Here is a 20,499-nt window from a genome sequence, read left to right on the forward strand (position 1 = left end):
AGAGCTCAGAAATCTGAAATATATCAAAGTATATTAAAGTTAGAGTTTAGAGAACACTGTTTGGTTAGCTGCCTCAAAGGCAGATGACTCTCAATATCACAAGATCAGGTGAAATTTCAGACCAAGGGAAAATCACTGGGATTATCTGTGAAGAGGCAGAAAAGCATAGACCTCGTCTACCTTATAGACATTTTGAAAAGGTAAGAGTGAATCTGTCTTCATTCATCTACATGGAAACATAAAACCAAAAAACAAACCAATACAACAAAATCACACCCAGTAGGGCTGGGCGATATAAACAATAAACGACAGAATCGATTAAATTTGGTCAACGATAGAGATTTTGACTATACCGCTCTATCGCGACAGCGCATGTGATGATGTCATCAAACTGCACCTGTTTTGGTCGAAAGCATCGCAGCGGTTAAAACCATTATCCTCTGCAATTATGCTGGGTGACAGTCACAGCAAAGAGATGAAGCACTTTTGAAACGCGGGGAAAGCCAAAAACTGCGCTTCCTCCACTTCCGTAACATTGATTCAATAATGTTGAATTCTCTGCAGCTGCTCTATTCCCATGTTGTGGCAGTATATTAATAACTAGCCTCGTGTTGTGGATGAATGATCTCAGTTGTTCTCGTGACTGAAGTTTGGCCCGTGTATAGCATCCTGCTATGCGACTGCATTTGTCCCTGACCACCAGAATCACTCACGTTAACTTTTATCGAGTGGAAAAAGAGTTGGGGTTCATCCTCCAGCTTCACTGTGCTAATGTTATGCTAACATAGCTGTGTCGCTAGCAATCACGTAGCACAACATTATATACCAGGTAGTCCAACTTCAGTAACCCTGCAAACGCCACTGCTGTTTAGTTTTCTGTCTTCATTTATGTTGGAAGTGATAACAGAGCTGTTTGAATTAGTTTCAAAAATCTCAGTCAGAACATGGTATGAAATGTTTAGGTGTAAACTAGCGCGCTAACTTCCTGTTAACTTCTAACTCCGTTAAATTTAATAAATTCTGTTTTCATGGATATTAAACTTAATTGTTACATCTGCTAAAGCAGCAACGCTGATGATTTTATTAAAGATGAAAGAATTTAGACCGTTTTTAACCCTCAGTGTTCGTTTGACTTTGGGACCTGAAGGTGTCGGAGTTTTGGACCCAGATTACTCCGTGAAGCTCCTCACTACGGCAGCCGTAATGCTCTGACGATCCATCAAGCAGTGCTGCTTACCAAAGTTGTGCTAAAACATTTTTAACAGATTTCTGCAGCCAAAATCGGTTCGAGGTCACGAAGCACAACCAGAATTCATACATAAGGCACACTCTTGATTTTTGAGAAAATTAAAGGATTGTAAGTCTGCCTTATAGTGTGGAAAATATGTTATACAGAAGAAAAGAATATATCGCGATATATATCGTTACCGCACATGCTTCAAATTATACCGCGATATGGATTTTAGGCCATATTGCCCAGCCCTAACTCCCAATTTATTTACAACATTTGAAACATACAGTGTAGCTCCGTCAAAACACTCCAAGGCCAAGTGAAAGTGCTGAGAGGGAAAAGATCATGATTAATGATTTATTTAAACTCATAACTGGGTGCAGCAGCTGAGCTTTGACCTGTGAGCTGCAGCTTAAGCTTCTTTTATGGTTCAGTGTTTAATGTGTAAACTGTTTATCACTGCAGAGACGCCTACAGGCTATCTACTGTTCAAAAGTAAATTGTTATACACAGTGCAGCAGCTGACCGTTGACCTGTGAGCTTCAGCCTCTTTGCTGGTGTGAAGTGTTTAATGTGACGCAGTCTGCAGACACAGACGACTGCTGACGGAGAAGAAGCAGAGGATTTTCTCTGTTTCTACACAGACCTGGTCCAGACAGCAGAGAGCTGCAGAGTGAAGACGTTCATTGGAAGAAGCTGAGTAAGTTCAACATCCTCTTTGAATCCTGGATCAGGAAGTGAATATTTGGTGTTTAAATAAGGTTTCTGTCTTTGACTCAGTCTGCTGTCACTTTTTAGAGAGAAAAGGAGATTTTAGATTAACTGGTGTTCCTGCTGCTCCAGCATTAAAGCACAGTATAGGTGACTGCGCTGATGCCTGTTTATAATTTCACCAAAGCTAATAAACTGTTGGCTAAATTTTCTTGTTTTCAGATGTAAACAGAGGTGAGAGGAGCAGATAATAAGGATTAAATATTATGCTGAATAACTAAATTCTGCTAGTCTGTGACGTAACTCCCAGCAGCATCGCCTCATTTCTTTGACCTTGACCTAGCTAAGCTAACATGAGTTAGCTAAGCTAACATGAGTTAGCTAAGCTAACATGAGTTAGCTAAGCTAACATGAGTTAGCTTAGCTAGCAGAGCAGCTATCTCTGCTGTCTGTCATGTGACCGAGTCAAGTGTGTGTAGTAGAATTGTTAGCATAGCTAGCAGGCTGAAAGAAGCTAGCAAACTGTGTGAACACTTTGTAAGAGGTGAGCAGTGAAGGATAAGGAGCTCCTCCAAATGCTGATTATGCACTTAACCTGAATTTACTGCTTGTTACATTATATGTGATGTTCAGTCAAAAACAATTACTTAAATTAACATTATTATTAGTAGTAGTATTAGTATTAGTATTTGTTTATTATTCATGACATGGCTCCCTACTGTAGTGGTTTGAACAACTGATCTGTGGTTATTGTGTCCCTGCAAATTCAACAATGCGCCTCAATGCAAAGCATCAAACAAATATTTTTATTATCAAGTCCTACTGGATGAATCACCGTAGCTCTGACAGTGAAGCACACTCATTTTTATTGGTAGTCACCTTGTAAGCAATGTTCCCTCTAAGCTGCGCACTGTTGGCACGGTCTCTGCGCAGAGAAAATCTGTATTGAGCACACAAAAAGAATTCTAACCTGAATTGAAATTAAAGTAAATATGTGCCGGTGTTTTAGCAAAGCGGCTGATGTGGAGTGAAGCCACGTTAATGACAACGTGTACAACCATTGGAGATGTGAGCAGGACAGACGGAACAACTGACAGGAAAAGTGTGGACTTTATACCAGTTTTTAAATTGTGTTGATCGACCACGTAAAACCAGAGTTATGATAAAAATATCTGCAATGTTTTGTTTTCTTCCTGAATACTGTCGTTGTTTATATTTACTGCAGGAAGAAACGGTAAAAACTGCGTTTTATAAGGAAAACGCTCGAAAGCCTGTGAGCAAAAACAATACCAACCCCCAGCCTTTCCTATTGGTCGAAAAATGTACCATGTCGACCAATCAAAACATGGCATTTAGTTGTTAAGAAACGGAGTGACGGCGGTGTTTTGAGATGTGAGAGATTTGAGACGTTTAGAGCAAATCTTGTGTAGTTAGTGTGTAGTTAGTGTGTAGTGTAGTCAATAGTGTTGTTGTGTGTGTCAGAACAATGAGGCGACTGCTGAGTGTTACAGGTGTTACAGCAGTGACACATCTGCTGTTGTCAGGCCTGCAGGTATCAGGCTGTTGTTCTCCTTCATCTCATAGTGGACAGAAATTATTTTTTGGAGCGGCACAAATAATTTGTGTGGCATCAGATTTGATGCAGAACAGCTGATTGTTCTGTAAATAGTTTGAAATGTTTATTTTAAAAAAACACCTTGGCTGTAGTTTTTTGCAGTAAACAGCTGCAAAAAACTCTGTTTGCAAAACTCAGTTACTTTTTTGAAGAAGTAACTATATAATTAACTGCCCAACATTGGTCATTATTTACTGTATGTTGCAGACAGAGTTACAGACTCTCTCCCAGACCACAGACTCATAATACAAGTCAGAGCTTTATTTAAAGAAAGTTGTGTTTTCAAAATTGAAGTTCAAGTTATTTTTCCTTCCAATAGTGTTAACATGCTACAGGTCATGAACAAGATTTTCTTTTTTAACTTTCATTGTAAGTGGGCTAAAGCAGTTAATTAAAAGTAGTTTAACAGAAATGTAAACGCTGTAAATTGATTATTTTAATAAACATGTAACTTGGATGGATTCGACGCTGGCGTGACCACAGTGCACACGTCTAATGTCGCTCACAGTGGATCGCTCAGGGAGGTTGTGTGTTCGCTCAGACAAGTGAAACATTAGAGGGAACATTGCTTGTAAGTGCAAGCTTTAAACTCTCATGGATGAGTAAAACTCATTAGAAACACTGGCGAGCAGTGAGTGAATAACAGGTCTGACAGCAGCAGCAGGGACGGTGCTGTCATAGTTTAATGTGGAGTCTGTTTGAACTCAAACACTGAAGAGCAAAGAAAAGAACTTTAATGGTTCTGGGTCCCTTTGACCAAGCACTTTGCATTTTTTGTATTATGGTTTATGGTTCTGGTTCATTTACAGTCTTATTTATGCTTCTTTGAGTTTCTTATACTTCCTGTTTAGTTCCTTGATCATTAGATTCCCTCTGTGTCTCTGTGTGCCTCTGTGTGTCTCTGTGTGTGTTTGTGTGTGTTTGTGTGTGTTTGTGTGTCTCTGTGTGTGTTTGTGTGTGTTTGTGTGTGTTTGTGTGTCTCTGTGTGTGTTTGTGTGTGTTTGTGTGTGTTTGTGTGAGGCCTGGTGCTCCATTCTATATTTCCTCAGCCTGTCATGTCTCTCTTGTCTCCTCTTTCCCTCGCTCACTCTCGTCTGCCTTTCCTCCACTCCTCTGTCAAGCTCACGTGTCAGTGTTGTGTTCCTTTGTTTGCTGTTTTATTGTGAAAGTCTTGCATTCTTTGTTCAGTGTGTTTCATTTTTCCTGTGAAGGTTCTCAGTCATCCAGGTCATCATAGTTTAAGGAGCTTGGAAAGAAAAGCATCTGGACTTCTATAAGTTGCTTGAAGATGTTTCGCCGTTATATTTGGATCCTACCCTGTCTGCATTATGCAGCTAGTTCAAGACCAACATTTTTCTAGTTTCCCAAACAGTGAATCAGTGTGTGTCAGTGAATGCATCGTGTGTGCTTCAGGCTCCATCTAGTGGACTGATAGCAGAGCAGCTGATGGCAGCTTCCTCTGCCTCACACTGCTGTCTGACTGCATCCAGCTGACACTGAGATGAAGCAGGAAAGAAGCAGCTGATATTTGGACAGCACACATGATGAAAGGAGGATTTCAGCTGATGTGCACATGAATGATTTGTGTTTCCTCTGCAGGTAGAAAGTGTGTGTGAGCTGAATTGAGCAGCATGGATCAGTGTGAGGACAGAGAGGAGGGAGTCCCTCCCTCTAAAAGCACTCTGTGTGGGGAACATGAGAGCCAGACCAAAGCTCAGAGGTGAGATGACCATCTCTAACTGTCCATGACTCTTCTCCATGTCACAGCTCAGCACTCACATCACTGCTGCATCATTATTCACAGGAACCAGCCTGGACCTCCACCCAGCTTTGTGTCCTTACAGAGTGACTGGTCTGCTGGTCGTCTCATTGATTTTAAATCCCAGCCTGTGTCTGCTGCAGAGAGGTGAGCTGTTAGCAACATGAACTCTTTGATGTCAGTTTATCTGATTTAAATGAACTGTTTGATGTTTCCTGGTCTCTAAACTGCATCTCAAAGGAAGTCACTGAACCTTTATTCCTTATTTCTATCAAACATGTCCAACATTTAAATTCCTGCTGCTCACAGTGGGACCATCAATAGTCCTGCACAGTGTAAATGACCCCTGGGTGGCGCTCTGTTCTTACACTGTGAAACACTACTTTGGAGTTTCCTTCTGCTCATTCTCAAAACACATTTTTCTTCTCTGACAGGATCCATGGGAGACCTGCTGGACCTGAACCTGGACCCAGCTGTGTGTCCTTACAGAGTGACGGGTCTTTAGGTCGTCTCATTGATTTTAAAGTCCAGCCTGTGTCTGCTGCAGAGAGGTGAGCTGTTAGTAACATGAACTCTTTGATTAAACTGCTTGATGTTGTTGGATATAAACTACAAACACGTCGTTCCCTCAGTCCCATTTAAACTGTCTTTTAAAACAAGCCTTTGGTTTCTAAACAACTGAAAACCCACTTCAGCAAACAGGAAGTGATTAGAGCGTCCGTCCACTTCCTGTCAGGCCCTGCAAACATTTCATATTGAAGAAAAGTAGTTGACATCTCACATTTTTACTCCACCACATTCAACCATTGTGACATTTTACAGCATGAAACTCTTGTCACATGACTCCTGTTATGTTATAGAGTCATGTGACCACCAGGGAGGGATTTGTATGGATGAAACACATTCAAATCAATCTGATTCATCAATGGAAACATTTTTGGTGTAAATGCAGCAACACTGAAAACGCTGAAGATAAAAACACAACAGATGAAATATGAACAAATCGAGGCTTTGAATACACGTGTGTGTGTTTGAGACACAGAGATAAATGGATTGTGTGTCTGTCCTATTGCTGCATGAGGGTTTTATTGTAGATTTTGTGCGTGTACACTTTTGACCACGAAGGTGTTGAAAGGGCGTAAAACAGTTGGAGGCACCAGAGTGAACACTAGTGCTGTCAGTAGATTAAAAATGACTAATTAATGACACAATCTTCTGTCATTAATCCTGATTAATCACAATTACTTGATCAATAGCTGCAGTTACATTTTTCCAACTTTATATTTAAGCCTGTAACAGACGTTTACACCATATAATGAAGTCAATGCAGAATAAACACAAAGAATGTTAAACGCTTCAATTCAAAGAGACTTTGAATAGTTTTCAGTCTTTAACTCAGCTTCTCTGCTGTAAATACAACTTTGTAACAAACATATATACTAAAAGCTAAGTGTGCACTAATATATAATAATATATAATCTATGTTACTGCTGTTAATGAAAATGTTTAATCAGACTCATCACAGGGTTACTGTGGATTAATTTGGATTAATCACCATTAAACATCATTTTTAATGTAAACGAATCAAAGTTCATTTCATGAGCAAACAGACTCGAGAGAAAAGGGCAAATTTACACACTTAACATGTTTATTGAACATGTAAACATTGATTAACCTCCTGAATGAGCCGACCCCCCCAGGGACAGTCCTGCATGCTAATGATGGGCTCTGCTCTGTACCTGCAGGATTCTGTCAGCCACAAACTCCTCAGCTGATCCTGAATCTGAGCCCATCTGTCAAACCATCATTTTCTTCACAGGTCTGTGGAGGTGGCACTGATCCTGCAGCAGTCTAACACTCTCTGTCACTCTTCTTCAAGTCTTTGACACGAGGAACCAAAACTATGTTATTAACAACACTAACAGGTCTGCAGTTTGTCCACTTGGCAGTTGTGTCATCAGTGCTTTGCATCGTTGTGATATTTTAAGCTGGAAGTGCTTCGGTGAAAAGAAAATTCCTTCTGTCCCGATGTGCAGAATCCTTCATGTTGGTCGGCTGGTCCGTCTTGTTATTTTTTTAATGCTCAAACTTTCCATCGAGAGGTCAGTGTGTGTTTGTCATCTTCCATATTGAGCTGATTGGTTCAGCTGCCGTCACTAACAGATGTGCTGCACATCTGCACGTGTGCAAAGGTAACTCTACTCGGACAAACTGCTCGAAGTGCGTTGATAGAAACATTTCAGGGATTTTGAGTCGTTCTGCTCTCCAGATGTGTCGTGTTAAAGGTTTTTTATCATGTTAATCATGATAACAGATGAACCCCTAACCCTACATGTTAATTTTGACAGCAGTGGTAAATCCTTTTTAATGTTCTTCTGTCAGATCATTGATTAGACTCGACTCCAAATACGAGACTCAGAAAACTCAAATGAAAACTCAATTCAAACCAATGAGAAAAGGAATTCTTCTGTTAGAATGAAAACATGTGGAAGTGGTCAGGTTTCAAACACTCGATGAATCTGCTGCACAGTTACATTCAGGGACCTTTGGCCTCCTGAGAGCATTAGTTGATGGTTCATCACAGTTTTCTCAAAGTTTCCTCTGAGCTTCTGCAACATCATCACTTACATCACTGATGAAAGAAAGTTCATAGAAAACAGAAAATATATCTTCAGAATCTGAGAGTCTAAAACTTGACAGACTTGATTCAGATGAAGTTATTTGAGCAGAAACTCCTGGATCTTTATCCTGTGTTGATCTAATCCTTCATGGTTCCTCCACAGAGTGGACCAGCAGAGCTCAGAGGTTCCCAGTGGTCAGTCTGCCCAGCAGCATCAAACACAGCTGGACTCCATATTTATGGTCTGTACATGTACAACAACTACTTTATTATTATTATTAATAATAATGCATTTATTTATAGGTCCCTTTCAGAACACCAAGGACTCTGTGGACTAAACGACCAAAAGAAACAAACTTTGAAATCAGACGGTGCAAATGTGATCACAGGGAAACGTTTTAAACATCGAGGCTTTAAACAGAAACCAAAGTGAAACAGTTTGTAGTCGAGATCAGTGGGAATGAAGCTGAATAACTGTTTCTTCAATAACTTTGAGCTCTTAAAAAAACAAAAACTAGCTGAAAGTCTGGCTGCTCTTATGAAAAGTACAGAGAAATTATGGGTCGCTCAACACTTGTGCACAATATAAGAGTTTAAATAAATCTGAAGAATAACTCAAAGTCCTACAATCATACTGAGAAAATCATCTACAGCTAACTATCCAAGTGGATTTGTTTAAGACAGCTCCATCTGCTGGTGGCCCTCTGCAGGTGCATGAAAGGGGCGTGTTTATAGTGAAAGTAGTAGAGAAAGTAAACCCCACGGGAAGGAGGGAGGACTCTCAGCAGCTTCCAGCTCATATTCAGACATTTGACTTCTCACTGAAAGCAGCAAGTTTGAGTGTCTGTACCTTAGTTAGAAGAGATAACATGTCAGTAGTAATTAGAGTTGATTGAGCAATGCTGTCCTTATAATGTAGTTTATTATTTTTATGGACAAGTCCAGTTTTTCTGTAGAGCCTCTCAAGTTGGTGACAGCAGCAGTGGAAGTTCACGTGTAAACCAGAGCAGCAAATCAGGTCCAAATGTGTTGTTCACAGTGAGTGGGATCATCATTGGCTGCTATGTTAACCTCCTGCAGCAGGATGTGTTTGGTCAGAGAATGGATAGATCACTAAGTCATTGTTGAGTTTAGGGAGACAGTAGACAGTTGGAGGAGGTTCAGCCAGTTGACACACAGTAGATAAAATAACTGAAGGCAGGAGCAGACACCTGTATGACTTTCCACCTCTCACATAGATTATTGTCCCTGGGCAGCGCCACAGGGCTGGTAGATGTAAACAAAGCTGGAGGAGAGGATTTATTCATCTGAGAAAAGTCACAGAGTTGTGTCTTGATGCTCAATCATCCAGGTACGTAAATCCCAAAAAGCTTGATTCTGTTCATCTGGATGTTTTCAGTGGGAGAAACGTTTCATCATCATCAGGTGACTTCTTCAGTCTCAGCTGACTGCAGGTTTCAATCTTATAAACAGGACATTTGTATGACTGAAACCAGCCCACTGAAGGAACAATGGGCTGGGAGGTCAGTTCATTGATCATTGGTACGCATATTGTCAGGACCATTGATCAATGGTTGTTGATCAATGTTCATGAGTCCAGTTCACAGAGAGCTGGGGAATGGCTGCAATCACAGCATGTAAGATGGTGACAGTTGTACCCTTAGGCCCCTCCTCCATTCAGAGATGGTCTTTCCTTTTCACATAAATGGCCTCCTTGACTCCGCCCTCAAACCAGCGTTCACATTTACTCAGGACCTTCTTGATGTGAAGTTCTTCTGCTTCGCTGGCTGCTGTGTCTGTGGGGATGGTGTTTGTTCTGTGTTGTAGCGTCCTGATGACGCCCAGTTTGTGCCCCAGTGGATGATGAGAGTCAAACCTTAAATACTGATCTGTATGCGTAAACAGAGTGAACCTTTAAGACCAGTTGTCTGTATGATCAACTCAGTCACCTGAAACATCTCCAAGTTTCTGGCTTTGATCATCAACCTGTTGGTAGTTCAGCTCTGAACACCAGTGAAATGTTTCTCCCACTGAAATCGCTGCATTCATATGAACAGCATCAACGTTTTGGGATCATGGAGTTGTGGACAAAGTCTCAGTTAATCAGATAAAGTCAAACCTATAATTGGTAAAGAGTTCGTGGATGATATGCCCCTTGATCGTAAAGAAGTGGATGTTGTGTGGACTAAAGTTCAGAGTGGTGGGTCATTCATAAATATTCTGTTCCAGCTGCTGGAGGACAACATCATCACTTTTGTGAAGAACGAGCTGAAGAAGATCCAGAAGGCTCTGAATCCAAATAAGCCCCAGTGCTTGGAGTTTCAGAGGGAGGATGATGAGCAGAGGAGCAGCAGCAGAGAGGCATTTGTGAAGATCACAGTGGACTTCCTGAGGAGAATGAAGCAGGAGGAGCTGGCTGACCGTCTGCAGAGACGTAAGAGGATTTATCTAAAGATTTAAGCTGCTGGATAAATGAGAGACTTGTGGCACCAGTGTGTTCAGTCATTTCTCAGTGGGTCAGAAATTGTCATCAGCATTTTGTAAAATGTGATTGTTAAAGTTGTATTTTTATTATTATTCAGAACTTCAAGCTGCAGTTTGTCATCGTAACCTTAAATCCACCCTGAAGAAGAAGTTCCAGTGTGTGTTTGAGGGCATCGCTAAAGCAGGAAACCCAACCCTCCTGAATCAGATCTACACAGAGCTCTACATCACAGAGGGAGGGACTGCAGAGGTCAATGATGAACATGAGGTCAGACAGATTGAAACAGCATCCAGGAAACCAGACAGACCAGAAACAACCATCAGACAAGAAGACATCTTTAAAGCCTCACCTGGAAGAGACGAACCAATCAGAACAGTGCTGACAAAGGGAGTGGCTGGCATTGGGAAAACAGTCTTAACACAGAAATACAGCCTGGACTGGGCTGAAGACAAAGCCAACCAGGACATCCAGTTCATATTTCCATTCACTTTCAGAGAGCTGAATGTGCTGAAAGAGGAAAAGTTCAGCTTGGTGGGACTTGTTCATCACTTCTTTACTGAAACCAAAGAAGCAGGAATCTGCAGCTTTGAAGACTTCCAGGTTGTGTTCATCTTTGATGGTCTGGATGAGTGTCGACTTCCTCTGGACTTCCACAAAACTACAATCCTAACTGACCCTAGAAAGTCCACCTCAGTGGATGTGCTGCTGATAAACCTCATCAGGGGGAAACTGCTTCCCTCTGCTCGCCTCTGGATAACCACACGACCTGCAGCAGCCAATCAGATCCCTCCTGACTGTGTTGGCATGGTGACAGAGGTCAGAGGGTTCACTGACCCACAGAAGGAGGAGTACTTCAGGAAGAGATTCAGAGATGAGGAGCAGGCCAGCAGGATCATCTCCCACATCAAGACATCACGAAGCCTCCACATCATGTGCCACATCCCAGTCTTCTGCTGGATCACTGCTACAGTTCTGGAGGATGTGCTGGAAACCAGAGAGGGAGGACAGCTGCCCAACACCCTGACTGAGATGTACATCCACTTCCTGGTGGTTCAGGCCAAAGTGAAGAAGATCAAGTATGATGGAGGAGCTGAGACAGATCCACACTGGAGTCCAGAGAGCAGGAAGATGATGGAGTCTCTGGGAAAACTGGCTTTTGATCAGCTGCAGAAAGGAAAGCTGATCTTCTATGAATCAGACCTGACAGAGTGTGGCATCGATATCAGAGCAGCCTCAGTGTACTCAGGAGTGTTCACACAGATCTTTAAAGAGGAGAGAGGACTGTACCAGGACAAGGTGTTCTGCTTCATCCATCTGAGTGTTCAGGAGTTTCTGGCTGCTCTTCATGTCCATCTGACCGTCATCAACTTTGGACTCAATCTGCTGGAAGAACAACAAACAACCTCCAAGAAATCTGAAACAAGAGAATCCGCAAAGAAACACTTCTACCAGAGTGCTGTGAACAAGGCCTTACAGAGTCCAAATGGACACCTGGACTTGTTCCTCCGCTTCCTCTTGGGTCTTTCACTGCAGACCAATCAGACTCTCCTACGAGGTCTGCTGACACAGACAGGAAGCAGCTCACAGTACAATAAGAAAACAGTCAAGTACATCAAGAAGAAGCTCAATGAGAATCTGTCTGCAGAGAAAAGCATCAATCTGTTCCACTGTCTGAATGAACTGAATGATCGTTCTCTAGTGGAGGAGATCCAACAGTCCCTGAGATCAGGACGTCTCTCCACAGATAAACTGTCTCCTGCTCAGTGGTCAGCTCTGGTCTTCATCTTACTGTCATCAGAAGAAGATCTGGATGTGTTTGACCTGAAGAAATACTCTGCTTCAGAGGAGGCTCTTCTTAGGCTGCTGCCAGTGGTCAAAGCCTCCAACAAAGCTCTGTAAGTACATATGTGATCATAGCTTTAGTTTTTAAATGTTTATTCTAGTTAACACAGATCAGGTGGAACAACTCAAATAAAATATCAAAAATATTAAGTGGTCATCGGTACTCAGTTTGTTCAGTACTGAATACATTGGAGCACAAATTGTCCACGTTTCTGAAATATTTCTGGGTGTAACTGTCACCAAAGTGAAATTTAGACCTGGCCTGTGGTTGTTATCTAAGTGATAATCATCAATTCTACTAAAACAAATACAAAATAAAGAAGTTTGACACATTCTGTTGATATCAAAATCACACTGAACAATTCAGTGTTGTTTTACTGCTGTTCTCTCTTCACTTCTTCTCCTCTGATTCTCTCCACATGTTGCTCTGCATCAGTGCTCAGTTTCCTGACAAAACAAGATGAAATATTGCTAAAAATAATAGTATCTCATTACGCTTCAACATACGTGTTTTATTTTTGTAATTGTTTATCTGTTATTTTTCAGACTGAGTCACTGTGACCTGTCAGAGAGAAGCTGTGAAGCTCTGGCCTCAGGTCTCAGCTCTCAGACCTCTAATCTGAGACAGCTGGACCTGAGTAACATCAACCTGAAGGATCCAGGCGTGAAGCTTCTGTCTGAAGGACTGAAGAGTCCACACTGTACACTGGAAACTCTCAGGTGAGATCAAGCATTTTTCTTTCATCAACTGACAGAATTAGCAGATTAATAATAAGGCAGTCCTCTAATAAGAGGAGAAGTGGAGGTGTTTTGAAGGGCAACGTACTCTTATGTTAACAAGACAGGAAGTAGTTCCTGGGAACTGCTTCCTTTGTTATTGTCTAAGTAGAAACATGATGGTGAAACAGTGATGAGTTTGCAGAGGTGGATCCACAGCACACAACACAACAATGCAGTTGCGTGCTGAAAGCAGACTTCTCACAGATTCTGAGACTGCAGGTTTCATCACTGTCCAACCAAAATTCACTGAACCAGCAGTAAATGAACGTCCAAAACTACGCTTCATGTTTAAAAAACAGATGATCAGGGGGATTTGTGTTTACATCTTTTTTGTGTGATCTGTTCACCTGCTGTTTCAGCTGTTTGGTGGTTGTTGAGATGGTTTTGTGAACTTTTAGCTGAGATTCTGACGTTTCTGTAGATACCACACATGTCTAATTACTTTGTACAGCATGAATGGCCATAACGAGGTTTTTAACAGTAAGAAAAGTTGTAAAACTTCAGAAAATATAGTTAAAAGTCCAAAACCTTCTACGTCTGGTGGCTTGTGGTAAGGAGCAGATCAAACGAGTAAAGAATTACGTTATAATTATAAATGGCTTCAACAGCACATTCAGGTCTGTGAGACTCATTCAGACACTGAGCCGTGGCTCTGTGCTACATGCACATATTTCTGCATCTCTGCCATTCAGACACACTTTATATATAGTTTATTTTATGTAGTATTCAATACTGAACTGTACATTTAGTCTTTTTAAAGGCAGCAAGTTTTATTCAGTGTTTTCATAAAAGCCTTATTTCTATCCATTTACTGCTATTAGGAAGAACACGTGAGGTTTAAGACCTGGACCAGTTTGAAACCTTTTGTCCTCCACAGTGGAAAATGGGTGGAAATAAAAATGGGTCTCACTTTAGCCAGCTCCTAATTTTATCAGTTCTGCTCTCAGCGTCTCCTGTATATCTCCTGTATAAATGTTGCACTCAGCTTTGTGGTCTCCAATATCACTGAAATGCAGCCAGATGCTGCTCATTTTGCCTTTTCACTCTTTCCTGACACGCTTGCATTTCAGTACAGCTCCCATTTCTCTGTGTACTGGTCTCTACCACTACCCTTGCTGTCTATGGGACATGTCCTCTTTCACATAATGGTATGATCCCAGTCTGTCTCTTAAAGTGTTTGGCCACATGGTTTGCTCATCAGAATAACATCTCAGCCGTGCTCACATTGATTATCAGCAAGCCTGAAAATTCATCAATATTTGACATATGAAATTATCTCAAGGGCTGGATTTGGCCCACGGGCCATATGTTTGACACCCCTGGTTTACACAGTTTGGTATTCAATGTACAAGTGAGCTAGCTCTCAGCTAACTAGCAGACAAGCTAACTGCTGGGACTGCGTCTTTCTAACAAGAGCGTCAGACACTCAGACTGGTTTCCTTTGTGGATGATGATGTGTTCTCACACTGATCCTTCATGCTGATGCTGCCATCCACCCACTGCTCCTGGATTCCTCATCATCATCTCCATCAGCCCTCACAATACTCCACCTTCTTCAGCTTCATGTTCAGCAGCCTGGATGGACAGTAATTCTTTCCATGGGTTATGGTGGGACATTGAGAGCTGAAGTCAAACAGCAGTGAGAATGAAAGACTGATTCATTTCTATTTAGTCTTGTGCTGTGCAGCTTTGTTCAGAGCATTAAGGCCCAGCAAAGATTACTGAGGTCACAGAGTCCTGATGAAACCTGTGTGCTTATAGAAACTGAGACCAGATGAACCAGAATAGAAGGACATTAAAATGAAGTGTCAGCTACACAAAGGCAAAGCTATTCAGTTGTTGCTGTGAGTTATTTAAATGGAGGATGGAGTCAGACTTTAAGCTGCTGGACTCAGTCACTATATCCTGTTGTCCTCATAGAACCTGGACACACAGACTCACCTGTGACACAGTGACACACAGTGTGGGCTACACACACATTAGAAAGTGGATCAGTCACACTTGTGCAATCATTTGTTGTGCTGGGAAACCATGAACACTTTGAATCACATTAATGGCTTTGTTACAGCAACATTCAATCATGAGTTCAAAAGTAGTGCATTGTGTACTTATTTTAATAGTACTGCAGTATGAGAAGTGCAACATTCAGTGTGCAGAAACAGATCAGGTGCTTTCTAACAGCAGTGTTCCCTTTAACACAGCAGCAGTTCAAATATTTCTGTCAGTCTGAGCTGAAACATGAATCTAATCAAATATCAAATCAAAGTTCTTTGCCTCTGCCAGGACGTTAACATTTGATCTAGTTTTTTACAAAGTTCCCTCAGCGTCCAGAGCCACCAACATACCTTTGATCAACAGCAAGTGAACATTTATAAATGTGTGTTTGCAGAACAGGAAGCAGCAGAACTATTGTTCTGTTATCAGGCAGCAGCACAAACGCTCATCAGCTCATTTACTGTGCAGGACTTTGAGTGTGTGAAGTGTGTGTTTGTGCTGGATTTCCTTTGGAGAATCTCAGTCAGAAACCAGACAAAGAAAAACTCTTTCAACAGTCCAGGTTGAGTTGACAACATGAACTGCATTTATCTTCCTCTGACTGACATGTTCTTCCTCCTCTGCACCGAGCCAGCTGCTAAGACTCACAAGCTCATTGACATTTTCTGATGATAAAGAAACTCTCTTCTTCTGCACAATATGAGCAGCAACAGAGAAGAAGCTTTCACAGGTACAGATGTTGCAGCTGTGGCCAAGTACATGTGCTGCATGTTGGAGCAGCACTCTGATGGACAGGCCTCTGTACTGATGGTGGGCTCTGCTCTGTATCCACCACACTGTTCTCAGCTGAGTCTTCCTCCTGTTCACAATCACACTCTGATCAAGCATGTTCATGTTGTAACGCCGTGGCTTTCGTAGTCTCTCCTTTTTCTACAGCTCATGTGTTCTTCTTGTGATGCTGCGTCTTGAGGCTCATACATGCCGTCATTTGTTGATCCTAAGAACGTTCCTCAGACCGACTTCTTCAACAACAGATAACTTTAGTTGTATCAACACTGCCTCCTGGAACAGTTTAAAATGAACATGTCAAAGATCTGTACCTGTCTCCATGTTTCTGTCCCCGCCCCTTTCTTTCTGTCCTGGGTCATGTGAGCGCTGCAGTAGTATTAGGCCCACCCTCAATGCTCCCATTGGCTGAGACGCATAATGACGCCCATCTCAAGCCAGCACTGATCAACATCCCTCCTGTGACCCATGGCTGTTATATTCAGAGCCAGTGAGCACTTTCACAATAATCATGATTTTAAAAACTGTGATTAAAATAATTGCTGACGTTAATCAGTTAATGAGTTAACGAGATAATAACAGGTTAAGTTGCCCTAATAATTAGACTTTGGTGACAAACTGATGTGATCTCCATGTTTCCTTTGTTGGACTGTGGGCGAGTGTCAGAACTGAATGTACTGAGTAACATGTAGAGTTTAAACATGTGTCAGTTCCAGTTTTAGAGCTCTAAAGTGCAGCTATCATGTTAGGAATATGTTAGGAATAGACAGGAACACTGAGCACACTGAGGTCAAATCTTTATTTTACCACTCGCTGCATTCTTGATGTTCATGAATTCAGCAGGTTCATGATTGTCTGCAGCATTAATCTCATATTTCCATTAAAGTGTTGAATTTGACTGTTTGATGTTCTTTATGATCTCTGGCACCAGTTCATCTGTAGGCTGAGCTCAGTCCATCCATTTAGTGAAATGATGTTTAAAGGTCTCCTTGTTCTGTGAGCGTGCACAGATCCTGAAGCAGAAAGCCTGGGTTACAGAGAAATGATCATCACTGTGATGATGCTCATCATCTCTGACTGGGATTTGAGGTTTTGTCAAAGCAGCAAAGAAAGCCTGGCTATGTTGGACTGGGTGTGGCAGCAGCTCCCAGTTTGAGTTCAGGAGACAGACACCCTCTCTACTTTGAAGATCAGCTTCAAACTTTTTCCTTTTTGATAAAGCTTATAGTTCGAGCTGGATCAGGTGACCCTGAACCATCCCTTAGTTATGCTGCTATAGGCTCAGGCTGTTGATGGACTTCCCATGATGCTCTGCTTTCTTCTCCCCACTTTTCACTCCTGATGCTTTTATATGTCACTACTGCATGTCCTTAACTTTTGTCTCTCTGTTTTGTTCTTGTCTCTCTGAGCTCATCTCTTCTCTTTCCCCTCACCCTGCAACCAGTCATGGTAGATGCTCCTCCTGGAGCCTGTTTTCACTGGGAGGATCTTTGTATCAGAGGGAGTTCTTCTTCCCACCATCACCAAGTGCTGCTCACAGTCGATTGTCTGATGTTTGGGGCTTTCTCTCTAATATTGGAGGCTGTTACCTTACACTGTTAAACAGCTTCAGATGACTGTTGTTGTCTGTTGGGTATTGTCACTTATAAATAAAGTTACATTGAATGGATGTAAATGGATAGATGTTATTGTGACAAAGAGAAAACGGTTGTTGACAGATGGATTGTTGTTTTGTGTGTCTGCAGTCTGTCAGGCTGTCTGATCACAGAGGAAGGCTGTACTTCTCTGGCCTCAGCTCTGAGCTCCAACCCCTCCCATCTGAGAGAGCTGGACCTGAGCTACAATCATCCAGGTCCCTCAGGAATGAAGCTGCTGTCGGCTGGACTGAAGGATCCAGGCTGGAGACTGGACACTCTCAGGTATGGAGAGAAAATCTGATAGAGGAGGAAGAGCTGGAAACATTTCCCGTGTCTTTCACTCACTTCCTGTTTGTTTCCTGCAGATGAGACATGAACAATCACACATGCAGGAATATTTTCAGGGACAGACACACTAGTCTAGCTGGATAGTTCATGGATATTTATGTAGGGGTCTCCAAGGAGTCTGTTTGCAGGAACATTTAGGTCACAGGTGTACCTGATATAGATACCAGTGTACCTAATAAAGTGTCAGCTAACATTTGGAAATGGAAGCTTAAATAATGACAAACTGTACATTCACAGCTGAAGTCACAATAAATTTGTTCCGAAGTGCACATTTTTCTGTTATTGTTCTCAAACAACAGAATGAGAATGAAATATTGATTCTAACAGGGCCCATAAACAGCATTAGCTTAGTAGCATTAGCTTATCAGAGTTTCCATCATGGTCACACAAATCCTTAGCAGAGAAAAGTGGCCTACTTAGCAATAGCTGCTCAAGTTGTATAAAGAAAGGGAAAACAGTATTAGCATTAGCTGCTAATGGCAGCTTACTTAGCATAAACTCTTCACATCTTTATAATGCAAGGGAAAGGAGTCACTCATGGAAGCCTATTTAGCATTAACGTCTCACATCATTATAACACAAGGGAAAAGGGTATTAGCGTTAGCTACTAATGCTTATTCACCTCAAATTAGCTTTAGCTGCTAATGGTAGCCTACTTAGCATTAACTCCTCACTAATATAATGCTAATTCACATCAAATTAGCATTAGCTGCTCATATTGTTATAAGGAAAGAGAAAACGGTATTAGCATTAGCTACTAATAATTATTCAGCCCTAATTAGAATAAGCCTCTAAAAGCAGCCTACTTAGCATTAACTCCTCACATCGTTGTTACCCAACGGAAAAGAGTATTAGTATTAGCTACTATCATTTTTAATAAGTAAGAGAAAACAGTGTTAGCATTATTGAATAATGCTAATTCACACTAAATTAGAATTAGCTATTTACAAGAGCGTACTTAGAATTAGCCGCTCACATTGTTAAAAAGTAAGGGAAAACAGTATTAGTATTAGCACATAATGCTAATTCACGTCAAAGTAGCATTAGTTAATAATGGCAGCCTACTTAGCATTAACTGCTCACTAATATAATGCTAATTCACATCAAATTAGAATTAGCTGCTCACATTGTTAAAAGGGAAGGGAAAACAATATTAGCATTAGCTGCTAATAATTATTCACCTAATTAGAGTTAGCCCCTAATGGAAGCCTAGTTAGCATTAACTCCTGACATAGTTATAATGCAGGGGAAAAGGGTTACCATTATCAGATAATGCTAATTTACATCAAATTAACAATTGTTAATAATGGTAGACTTCGTATCATTAGCTGCTGTCATTCTTACAAAGCAAAGGAAAACAATATGAGCATTAGCTGCTAATGCTTTTTCATCTAAAATTAGCATTAGCCACTAATGGCAGCCTACTTAGCATTAACTCCTCACTAATATAATGCTAATTCACGTCAAATTAGCATTAGCTGCTAGCATCAGCCTACCTAGCACTAGTTGTTCACATTGTTAAAAGGGAAGAGAAAACGATATTAGCATTAGCTACTAATAATTATTCACCCCTAATTAGAATTAGCCGCTAATGGCAGTATACTTAGCATTAACTCCTCACATTGTTATAATGTAAGGGAAAAGAATTAGCATTATCTAATAATGTTGACCGTGGCCCACTGGAAAAGTTCAGAACTAAAGATTTAGGAGTGTTTCTCGATAGCTCTTTCTCATTTGAGAAACAAATGAATTCTGTTATTAAAACCAGCTGTAAGGTTTATATTGTTGATTGATGCTTAGAAATATTTACTCATATATGCTTAGAGTTTTATAATCGATTGCATAATGATAGAAGTTTGATCCTTATTAGTCTGTAAAGACTCTGTGTGCCTTCCAGAGTGCTCTGGCATGCACACACCACTTGGGGCCATGAGAGAGGTCGTACCCTCTCTTACTGATTTATGGTGTAGGACAGGGGTCTCAAACTCAATTTAGCTGGGGGCCGCTGCAGGCAGAGTCTGGGTGAGGCTGGGCCGCATTAGGTTTTCCACAAGAAAGGCATGGTTAAAAAATTCCAATCTTCTCAAATCTCTTTATTTTTATTTTTTAACACAAAATATGAAAAATAAATAAACAAATTAAGAATTAATAAGAAAATAAATCAATCTGTAATACATAAATAAAATAATAATAAGATGTTTTTAGTCAGTGAACTTGTGTGTTTCTTTCAGTCTTCTATATCTGCTGTATTTAGATTGAAATGTCTGTATTAACAGTTCTATAACCTTCTTCTGAACATGAATGGAACACTGTAGAAAATGAACTGTTCTTCTGAACATGGCTTCTCTTGCCTACTCCTTGCTGCTACAGACCTGGCAGCGTTTCCTCTCACATAGCCAAGCCAGATTTGGCCTGAAGGAGGAAGCAGTTGCGACCCTCAGTATGTCTTGAAGATGATCATCCGTAAGTCTGGACCTGTACTTGGACTTATTGAAGTTCAAAGTGGAGAAGAGCTTTTGGCACAAGTATGTGCTACCAAAAAGGCACATGGTCCGCTTGAACATTCGGGAAAGCCGAGGGAAACTAGGGCTCAATCCTCTCAAAAATTGTCCAAGCTTGTCTGCTTTTCCACTCACCTCCCTGAACTTTGCTTTGAGTTCAGAGTTGCACTGCAGCTCAATGAGCTCCAT

At 41.2% G+C, this 20,499-nt stretch overlaps 2 protein-coding genes across 2 annotated transcripts in view; both read left to right on the forward strand.

The window, feature by feature from the left end:
- Nucleotides 1–1,419: 1,419 nt before the first annotated feature.
- The window catches only part of LOC309702177 (NACHT, LRR and PYD domains-containing protein 3-like), a 330,494-nt gene continuing 311,414 nt past the window's right edge, over nucleotides 1,420–20,499 (forward strand). Inside the window, exons 1-7 of the mRNA XM_082526661.1 lie at nucleotides 1,420–1,931; nucleotides 5,157–5,277; nucleotides 5,362–5,463; nucleotides 5,751–5,867; nucleotides 8,100–8,178; nucleotides 10,166–10,370; nucleotides 10,519–12,316. Of these exons, the coding sequence (XP_082382787.1) occupies nucleotides 5,189–5,277; nucleotides 5,362–5,463; nucleotides 5,751–5,867; nucleotides 8,100–8,178; nucleotides 10,166–10,370; nucleotides 10,519–12,316 (2,390 nt within the window). The 5' untranslated portion in view covers nucleotides 1,420–1,931; nucleotides 5,157–5,188. The remainder of the gene's footprint in view (nucleotides 1,932–5,156; nucleotides 5,278–5,361; nucleotides 5,464–5,750; nucleotides 5,868–8,099; nucleotides 8,179–10,165; nucleotides 10,371–10,518; nucleotides 12,317–20,499) is intronic.
- The window catches only part of LOC309697153 (stonustoxin subunit alpha-like), a gene marked incomplete at its 5' end in the record, with an annotated part of 12,628 nt that continues 4,811 nt past the window's right edge, over nucleotides 12,683–20,499 (forward strand). The window contains 3 exons of the mRNA XM_082518833.1: nucleotides 12,683–12,705; nucleotides 12,810–12,983; nucleotides 17,570–17,743. Of these exons, the coding sequence (XP_082374959.1) occupies nucleotides 12,683–12,705; nucleotides 12,810–12,983; nucleotides 17,570–17,743 (371 nt within the window). The remainder of the gene's footprint in view (nucleotides 12,706–12,809; nucleotides 12,984–17,569; nucleotides 17,744–20,499) is intronic.

Source organism: Aulonocara stuartgranti (assembly GCF_965226115.1).
Source record: "Aulonocara stuartgranti genome assembly, chromosome: 3".
In the NCBI taxonomy this organism is placed as follows: Eukaryota; Metazoa; Chordata; class Actinopteri; order Cichliformes; family Cichlidae; genus Aulonocara; species Aulonocara stuartgranti.